The 10,679-nt window shown below is 35.6% G+C and overlaps 1 protein-coding gene and 1 long non-coding RNA gene across 2 annotated transcripts; both read right to left on the minus strand.

Moving 5' to 3' along the window:
• Positions 1-3,334, minus strand: LOC103422693 (triosephosphate isomerase, cytosolic-like). The gene is made up of 9 exons (XM_029098726.2): positions 3,146-3,334; positions 2,702-2,777; positions 2,428-2,551; positions 2,257-2,341; positions 2,020-2,152; positions 1,715-1,809; positions 891-969; positions 321-403; positions 1-226 (listed from the first exon to the last, which is right to left on the minus strand). The coding sequence occupies exons 1-9, from the start codon at positions 3,182-3,184 to the stop codon at positions 176-178; spliced, it is 765 nt and encodes a 254-aa protein (XP_028954559.1). The 5' UTR covers positions 3,185-3,334; the 3' UTR covers positions 1-175.
• Positions 3,335-6,857: 3,523 nt separating this feature from the next.
• LOC139189218 (uncharacterized) lies at positions 6,858-10,330 on the minus strand. The gene is made up of 5 exons (XR_011572917.1): positions 10,214-10,330; positions 9,464-9,522; positions 8,045-8,114; positions 7,460-7,559; positions 6,858-6,997 (listed from the first exon to the last, which is right to left on the minus strand). It is a non-coding gene; the product is annotated as an uncharacterized lncRNA (long non-coding RNA).
• Between the last annotated feature and the right edge of the window lie 349 nt (positions 10,331-10,679).

Genomic DNA, 10,679 nt, shown 5'->3' on the forward strand with positions numbered 1-10,679 from the left:
TTTTATCTACAAATTCACAATCATACTTCAACTGAATCAAATTACATTCGTTACAAAGGAATTGTTACTTATTACATTGAGAGTGTGCTCGGCAACACAACCACAAGGTTTTCCTTATTCGCAGCTGATACAATTATAAGTTTATAACTCAAAGGCTTTTTTTTTCCTCTTGACCTCAATCATTCTTCTTCACTGTAGCTGACTCGATAATGTCAATGAACTCCGGCTAACCAAAGAAAATGCGCGTGAAAGAATCAGAAACCAAACTTGAAGAGAAACCAAACATATAATTGAGACGCGGCGCAGAGAAAAGTTATCACCTTAAGGGAAGCTCCGCCAACCAAAAATCCATCCATATCTGGCTGTGTTGCCAACTCCGTGCAGTTTGCTCCATTTACAGAACCTGAAGGTGATTGCATGTGATTAACAAAATTTTGCACAACCAGGAGGAATTACGTCGAGTGATTCACTCCTCTCGACAATTGGTTTTATTGTGTTCATTTTGTGCCACGCGGGGATATTTATCTACACATATGACTAACAGGGTGAAGGGTGCATCTTTATTGGTTCTCAACCTAAAAGTTGAAGCAACCCAAACAACAAAATTGTTTCCGGTTTATGTTGGAAAAAACAGTTTGAATTCTCAGAGATCAATATATTTCAGATTCAGGTTTGATCTTCAGAATTCTGTATTCAGGTATGACTAACAGAGCCGAACCACTGCAATAGCCAACCATCCCCCACACACATGATAATAAGATTATTCCTTTTAAGTTTTAACACTTATGCACAACTTGCTTTTTATCCTGATTAGTCGGTAATTTTTACACTTCTCTCCAGATAAAAGACATAGCACACGCATAGTATTCATACTAATATACGAAGAATACCTCCATAAATGATTCTGGTTGATGCAGCAACTTCAGCACAAACATTGTCATGAAGCCATTTCCTCAATTCAAAATGGACCTGGTAAAAAAGCTCTTCAGCAAACTTGACATACAAGACTTGTGTAACAAGGGATCTAACAACTGCTTATGAGAAATGAGACTGTTTATGCAAAAACTTAACAAAATATAGAACACCAAACACACAAATCATATATATTACATTCAGATGAGGATCGAAGAATGGGATTGTAAACAAAATTGTACACAAGTGAAATCATATTGGAAATTGTTCATTTGTTTCCCAGTTAAAAAAGAATGAAATAAACCAATGTAGTTGTACTATCATATAGATCAGTATGACAGAACGAGCAACTATAAAAGGATTCTCCTCTCAAAGTTCCGAATCTGACTTCAAACAACTAGGACATGTGGCATAAATGTACCCAACAAGCTAACATAATATAAACTGACGTCCTACATAAAGGTCATCGATACTGATGTAGTGATGTTACACAAGACAGACAGATGTATTGTTTATGAATGTAACGGACTTACGAGGGCACTGGAAATCCAGATGTGACAATAACAGTTCTTGCAAGCATAACAATTCACCGTACTAGCATTGTAATGCATACAGCATGAGGTTATTTCTCAAAGCGCTAACATTCGCAAAAGCAAGATTGCTCTATGAATATACCTTTACAAATATCAATTTTAAACAGGAGTCACACCTGAGCTACAGCATCCTTGCAAGAACAAGGATAACATTCACTGAAACAACAAAACATACAAGATAAAACAATGTTTCATCCATCCAAACTTACTTCCTGAGCCTGAGCAGGGCTTGCAACCTTCCCAGTTCCAATTGCCCAAACTGGCTCATAAGCCAAAACAATGTTCTCCCAGCTCGATACTTTATCTGGAAGAGAAAAAAGAGTAAACTCAGCTGGTCAGATATCAAGCGGAAAGAAACGAAGAACGTCGGACGATTTAAACCTTGCAAACTTAGAACCCAGACAGAAGCAAAAATCAGAGATCCTGGAACCAATCAGTACTACAGGAATGTCTCCGGACACCCCAAAAATCATAAGATACAAAACAATGAACATGGGAAATCTTTCTTGGTCACCTGCGATTGCTTTTGTTTGCGCGGAAACAACAGCCACTGTAGATCCTGATTCTCTCTGCTCAAGAGTCTCCCCAACACAAGCTATAACCTTTAAGCCTTGAGAAAGTGCATAAGAAACCTTATCCCCAACAAACTGGGTGGAAACAGAACCACAAGAGCATGAAGGATTGTTTAAAGCTGTACTCTACCACAAGCCGGTGAGAGAAGACTCAAAGGTCGTATTGCATCAGTTGTTACCTCATTGGACTCATTTAGAATAAGTCTTCTTTCAGAGTGACCAATAATTACCCAGGGAATGCCCAAATTCACCAGCATCTCCACACTGAGCAAACAAGAAACCGATCATTTTGCGAAAATTACTTGTTCAGTAAAATTAGACAGGGTTTGATAAATAGCACACAAACATACCTAACCTCTCCGGTAAAAGCACCACCTTTCCGCACCCAACAGTTCTGTGCCGCGACATTGAAATCAGACCGCAATAAACTTTTCACTAAAGAAAGAAACACAAACGGAGGGCTCACCACAACCTCTGCAATAACAGAAAAAACCACAACTACATCAAACATCGAAATACTTTCCCGACAAATGAGCTTTCTTTACAGTGTATTTTTTGAAAAACGCTACCTGTTGTTAATCAAAAAGTCGAAAACAACCAGCTAAACCAAAGTATAAAACTTACCCACAACATCTTCTGAAGGGACTTCAGCTTCATTCAATGAAGTAACAATCTTCTTCACCTCTGCAGTTGTCCCATTCTGCAACAAATAAATAAAGTAATAAAAGGTTTTTTCACATATAAGCCATTGATAACATCACAATTTAGAGAAAAAACACTTCAAGCTAAATACTTTGGTGTTTTTTGCTTTCTATTTTACTAAAAAAAAATGGAAAAAAAAACCCAGAAACCACAACGTTTGTGATACTTATTACAGATTCCAACCCAAAACACTTTTATCTGAAAATTCACACAAATTCGAAATCTTCAAAACTACGAAAAATCTTATACAAAACGAGACATCATTCAAAACCCACCAAAACAAACCAACGTCTAAAAATTGGAAGGCACTATTCAAGAACGAAAAGCACAGTAGGAAATTAGGAATCGCCAAAAAAAGAGACATACGCATTTCCAGTTGCCACCCACGAAGAATTTTCTGCCCATCTTTTCTTTAACCGTGATTATTAACAACTCCAATTGAAGATCAAGGTTTTTTGTTTTACGAGTTAAAAACTTGTGTCTGGAGTCCTCTGGAATCTGGCTTTACTTTTGTATTTTGTAGTGCGACTGTGTATATGGAAGGGGCTTATTTTAGCAAAAGCCTTCTCGATTTTAATTTTATTTTGCGTAATTAAAAACTAAAAACTTTACTTTTTGATATTCTAAGTCAATTATTTACTTAGGCTAAATAGCCAAAATGATCATTGAGATTTGCATAACTCATTCCTAACATTTCAAATCCATAAAGGTGGTCACTGAGATTGTCCACCATTCATCATTTTGGTCATTCTTTAAGTGTCCCAGAGCTCTTGGTCGGAAGTTTGAACAATTTTTAAAGCTTCGTAACTCAATTGTTTATTAACCAAATTCGACCAATAATATATCAAAATGAAGATAGGGAAGTGTAGAATAAGATTATACCTATTTGGAAGCCCAATGGCTACCGGAGATGGCTGGAAAATAGCCTCAAAGTTGACTGGTCCGAGGGAAAACTGGAAACTCGCCGGAAACTGGGTAAACTTTAAACGTTCAAAACTTCTTCAATACTCAACGAAATCAAGTGATTCAAAAATAAAAATCATACTTCTCGACGAGACGAAGAGAATGGTACCCTTTTAGACGTCTAAATCGTTGTGGTTTGGCCGGGAAACAGATCGAAAGTGTCTAACTCGAGACCAAGACAACAATGATGTTGTTCAAATTCGCATTTGGCGAGAATCAAACCTAACACCTCTCACTTATAAATGAAGAGAAATACCACTAGACCATAGTACTAAGTGGTCACCTACTATTATTTTTTAAATATCTAATATGTTATTTCCCAATCCACTATTATTTTAAAAAAATTGAAATGATATTTCACCAATTATGAAGTTTCATTCCACGATAATTTACCAGCAAATAAATATCCTTGAAATGGTTATTGTGTGATTATTGACAAAAAAAATATTCAGTTATCATTAGTTGTTAGTTTCTTACCTTGCATCTACATTTTTGTCCATAATTGCTTCTGTCCTAATATTTATGCATTTTTGCAAATTCTGTCACTCATCTCATACCTCATGTTTTAAACATTGTAAATTCATACCGCAACTTAAGAGGTAGTCTCTTCAATTTGTATAACCTTCTTGGCAATTTATAATATTTCTTTATTTTTAATTAATAAAATATAATTTATTATATTTCGTTTGTTCGTCACGTAGTCTAATTTTCAGCTATAGGTTTGTTGGTCAAGTCTATCTAGCGGTGGTTCCCCACCAAGATTCAATCGAGATGTTACTTGCCATTTTAGTTTCATCCTTATCAATGTATAGTTCTAGAGATGGACACGTTGTAATGTATTTTGTATAAGCTTGTATGGTAAACTAAAATGACACTATCTTGGTAATAATTTTAGAAAATCAATGAAAAGGGACTCACAAACCTTTATTTTAATTTCAAAAACAATTCACGAATTTTCTTTAATAAGAAGGATAAGAGGTGGTGGCAATTTCATAAATAAGTTAATGTTGCCAGTTTTATGAAAAAACAATTGTCGGCATCGTCAAACTTCAACTTATTAACGATACTCTACCATCTCCACATTTTTGTCCTCGTTATTACTAAAAGTTGCTAAAGTGTTTTTTTGAAATTGATGCTATTAACATTTAAGTGACAAATCCCTAGTATACCATATTTGAGCAATTTCTTTTGTATATTTTTCTTTTTTTTCATTTCTTACCATATATTTTGTATATCTTTTTATATTAATCTTGTTATGTTCATTTTGTTTTGAATATGATAAATGCAATGAAGCAAAATCAAATATACTTTAATTTTTTGCTTCAATTTCTTTCATATTTGTGCATAAAAAATCCTTCTATATCAGATTTGTTTTTTAAATTTTGTATTATTCTAAGGCTGGATACAATGTATAAAGAAAAATCATTCCCATATATTCATAAATACTATGTTGAGTTATTGAAATAAAGGAAAAAAGAAAATTTGCACGAGGCATTTTAGAAAAAATATATCATATTAAGAAATGTTACATTTTTTGTTCATTCATAATTTTATAGCCATAGTTGTCGATGCCTAACTCATGGTAATCCATCCCACAATTTTAAGGGCTTAATTATGAAAAAAAAAAATTAAAAATTTTCAACTTTCTCGATCGATGCTGAGATGCTAGTGAATTTGGGGTTCCTTGGTCATTTGTTGCTACTCAAATGTTGTTATACACCCACCAGTATGCTTTAAATAGTAAAATTTAAATATTACTAATTTCAAACATGTTTAACATATAAGAGACTTCAATTACTTGCTACTTAGTACTACAATCTACATTATTGTTAGCTCATTGTAAGGCTAAGTCCACCCCTCCCTCTTAATATAAATGATATTTTGTTCAAAACAAAAAAAAACCAAAAAATTCAATGTATTTAAAGTACCATTGTTCATTCTTGTTATAACCGATCTATGTGATTGCCTTCTTTCCATACTTTCTGGATTGATGCGGTATTCCAAGGTATTTTTTGACAGACTTTTCGGAATGATGCATTGTTCCTTTCAGGCTTTTATAATACTGCACAAAAATGTTAACGCGTGAGTTAGTTTTTATGGAAAAGCAGTGACTAATATTCAACAATTGCATATGTGAATTGACAAAATTGACACGCTCTTTTTAATATTGGGAGGGCCTACTATTGTATCCGGGTCTCACTTGTATTGGAGAGTGTATGAACAACTATGTCACTATTTGCACTCACAAAACATGTATACTTGCTGAAAAACTTTAAAATAAAGGAGAACTTACCATTGTGTGTGTGTGCGCGCGCCATATTTGTATTAGAGAGTGAGTTAGTTTGATGTGTCCAAATTGTGTGACCCTAATACAATAAAAGTGTATTAGTACTTGTTTCATACCTTGTCAACATGACCAGATTAATGTCTTGGTCTCTGGGTTGCTGTGGTTTACGTTGTAGTAAACCCACGCGGAAGGCAACCAATTTGGTCGTGTATCTTCCACCACGGATGGTTGCATCATGTCCAATATTTGATTATTTTTGTCGTCATAGATGACCTCAGCATGCGATTTGAATGATTCATCCGACGATGTATTCAGGTCAAAGTCATCGTTGGGTGATATGTCAACGTAAACTGTTACGCAAAAATTGAAAACAGCCAATAAGGATCGTTAACTTGCTCTTACAATGACTAAAGTTATTTTTGTCATTAGACGTGAGAGAAAGTAATAAAATTTCAATTAAGTTTGCTAGATGTGATTGTGATGTAAAATGGTTAGCTTTATTCAGTTTTGTACCTTCCATGTAGACCGTTATGTTTGCTGGCAAGATCAATGTCAGTGTGCATTACTAATTCTTATGAGGCTGCATACACTAACTTAGCAGTTACTTAGTCATAAATAAATATTGAAAAAAAAAATTAAAACAATAAGAACAACATAAAAAATTGTTTCAATTCTAAAAATAAACATAAATTTAGGAAAGTATTCTTCACAATAATGTATTAGAGAGTGAGTCAGTTTTGTATGTACAAATATCGCGACCCTATAACATTAAAAGTGTATTAGTACTTGTTTCATACATTGTCAACGTGACCAAAAGTCAGTCTCGGGGGTGTTACGAGTTACGGTGTAGTAAACCAACGTTGAAGGCAACCAATCTGGTCGTGTATCTTGATCCTCCATGGCCGGTGGCTGATCTTTGTCTGCCATTGCTGGTGGTTGATCTTGATTTGACAGGATTGGTGGACGATCTTTTTCCACCATAGATGGTTGCATCATGTATGTTGCATTTTGTCATTAAACATGAGAGAAAGTGGTAAAATTTTAATTAAGATTTGATATATGTGATTCCAAGTAGACCATTATGTTTGTTGGCACAAAAATAAAAGGAAAATGTTATTCACACACTTATTTTGACCTGTCATACATATGGTTAATTTTTGCCAATTGATATTCTTCAATTTATTTGATTCGGCGATTAAAAATTGAGAGAGATGAGTGAGAAGTAAAAAGAGCCAAAATTTTCTTCTTGATTATAAATGTAAGTATAATTTAGGATTAAGGTAAACTGAATTTGCAAAAGTGTTGTAAGTATAAAAATCAACGTCAACATTTGGTAAACGTTTTATGTAAAGAGGTTGTTAATGAGTATAATGATCAAACAAGACATAGTCCTAATTAAGATAAACAGGTTGGATTATTACTAATTATACCTCTGGTAAATCAACGATTTGATTATGCATTCCAGTTGTAGAATCATCTTCCTCTTAATCGTGGCTTTCAGAAGAATTTAGAACCTTCACCATATTCTTTCTGTACGAAAGCCAAAACCTTGTTAGTAAGACGACATGTTTATGCACATACCAACTCATGAGTATTTGGGTATTTATATAGATGAAGTTGAGTATTCCATTTTTGCAAATTTGCCTTTATGCATTTTCCTGTTTATTTTCGTTTCCTACCATATCAGAATATACATATGTATATATACATATACATATATATAGTATATTTATCCGATTATCTTAGAAAATTTAATATCATAAATGCAAATAAGCAAAATCTCTTATATTAACACACCCCGATCCGAAATGTCCACTAGGACTCCAAATCGAGTTGTATTGGCCGACACCTGGAAGGTGACGAAGCCATAAAGTGTGATGATGTGGAAAAATTGTGAATAAATTTAAACCTAAGAGTGCCTAAATACCAGAGTGCACTGGTGAGCGGGAATAAACCCACTTCACACGTAACGTTACAACATAAGTAAGTACAGAAGAGTGAATTAAGAATTGTACCCTCGAAATAATCTCCAATACTAAGAATCGCCATGAATCTTCGACGATAAGAAAGCTCAGCTGATAAAACCTGGAGGGTGAAGATAAGACAAAGGTAAGTGGCCCTGTAAGTAAGATTTTAATAGAAACCATATAAAACATTATAACCCCTCACTGCAACACCTGTATAATTTCCAGAAAAATCATAATATACCACAATACAACATCTCATCAGTAATATCAAATAATCATGCGATTAATAACTCATACTACTACGTAAGTCAGAGTCACCTAGGATGACCTGTACGACTTACCCATATCTCATCACATATGCTAGCTCATCACATATTTCATCACATATGCTAGCTCATCACATATCTCATCACATATGCTAGCTCATAAGTCGGGAGTCACCTCTAGTGACCTGTACGACTTATCCATATCTCATCAATCAATCTAGCTGGAGTCACCTATAGTGACCTATACGACATATTCATATCTCATCAATCAATCTAGCCAGAGTCACCTATAGTGACCTATACGGCATATTTATATCTTATCAATCAATCTAGCCGGAGTCACTTATAGTGACCTATACGGCATTACATTTGCACACTAGTCAGAACCACTGTAGTGGTCTGTATGACAAGACTGGGTGTAAATGAATACGCTTAAGTGCTACAATCACGTGAAGAGTCGCATACGAGTCGGAACCACCTATAGTGGTTTGTACGACAAGCCTGTGCACCTACCTTGAATTCAAGGTGAGCGCATGGTGCAGGAGGTGAACATTACGTGAAGTATTGTGCCCTGGCCACAGGCGGAAACACTAACATTGGGGTGCAGGTTTATGAGCTTTAAATGCATCTAATACAACATGTACGATTCATAAATAACCTGTACGACAATACTGGAGTTGTCCACTATTGCAACCTGTACGATAGTGTCAGAGTTGCTTAAAACATAAATTTAGTCATACCATAACCCCATCAATTCAACTAATACCGCATACTTACCTAAACTTACCTGTGTGTCCTGCGTTCACCTTTGCACTTCGGAGCGTTCACAATAATTATGTGCAAGGAATATATAGATGGAAATACCAGGATGTAAGTCTAAAATTCAACATATCATAATATTTCCAGATATATAAACATATAAACAAATGGTCTAGAATGCATAAATTGTAATGCCCCATTCCCAAACTAGGCTATTGTCTCGATTATTCATTCTTACTTATTATATGGTTGCATCTAACGTCTCGTTAGACTGCTTATGTAACCTAAACAGGGATCAAGCCATTCATAGTTCACATTGTCCTACAAAACATTCACATAAATTATATTAAATATTAATTTATAAACGTTTGTGGAGATGTAAATCTTATATATATAAATATATATATACACACACACGATAGAAGAGAAAAGATTTACTCACCTTAGGTTCGCGCTACGACTCCCTTGTAAGAATATCGAGACATCACGAACTATCGTCGCCTGCGACCAATTATCAAATCATGTCTCAAAGTTCTTACCGATAGAATACATAATTTTACATAAAACATTTCCTCAAGGACCTTCAAGAGTAATTTGAGACCCATTAACCAAGAGTCAACCGTCGATCGAAGATCGAAGGTTGGGTCCACAACCCTGCAAAACTTGATCCGGAAGATCCGCATTTTAGATTTCCAATCTATAACTTCTCATGATACACATATGCTTCTAGAACAACATACTTAAGTTTCAGTACGACCCAACGGTCGAATCTCCCCCAATTTCCAAAACTGATTAGCGGTTAATGTTTTATTTTATTAACTTACAAATCCAATTAGGGAAGATCCGTATGTCGGATTCCCAATCCGTAAGTTCCTACATTCTTCAAATATTACTTACTACAATGTAACAAAGTTTGGTGACGATCCAACGGTTGGATCATTGATTCACATAAATACCTAATAACGTATCGTAGAGAATTTAGGTTCCAATGATTAACCTACATTATTCAAATATCAAAACTGAATTCAAGACATTTAACATAGCCTAAAAATAGCATTGGCGGCCCACTGGCCACGCGCCGCCGCCGTGGGTGGCGGTCGGCCGCTCCGACTCGCCGGAAAATCCAATTATTTCAAAAAATTCCCAAAAATTACAGAAATGAAGATCTCAAAGAGTACATCAAACTTTATACCTGCGACCAAGTCCACTTTGGCCTGGAAATGCCCCAATTTCATCAAATCCGCCGAAAAACCCTAGAATTTGGGTGGCTTCAATTCTCGCTCCTCGGTGTTCCGCCGCCCCTATAACTGATTTCAGGGGCTCAAGGGAAGTCTAATGGTGGTGGAGATCGAGGAAATTCATTTCAGAAATGATGGATTTCGCCACCATACACCGCGCACCCCTCCGGTGCTATCTCACGAAAATGTGATCCATTCGTGTTGATTTATGGCTGAATATGGAAGAGGAGATGATGCTGAGTTGATTCCAAATGGTGGGTGGCTGAAATTCATTGGAGGAATGGTGCAAAACCATTGGAAAATCACACGGGGTGGCCAGGTTTTGAAACGGGTCGTGCAGGTCGAAGGGGAACCCGGCCAGTTCCTCTCCTTTCCCTTCCTTTACCTCCTCTGATTCGTCCCTCACTTCTCTCTTCTTTC

The sequence above is a fragment of the Malus domestica genome, chromosome 11, assembly GCF_042453785.1.
Source record: "Malus domestica chromosome 11, GDT2T_hap1".
Taxonomy (NCBI): Eukaryota; Viridiplantae; Streptophyta; class Magnoliopsida; order Rosales; family Rosaceae; genus Malus; species Malus domestica.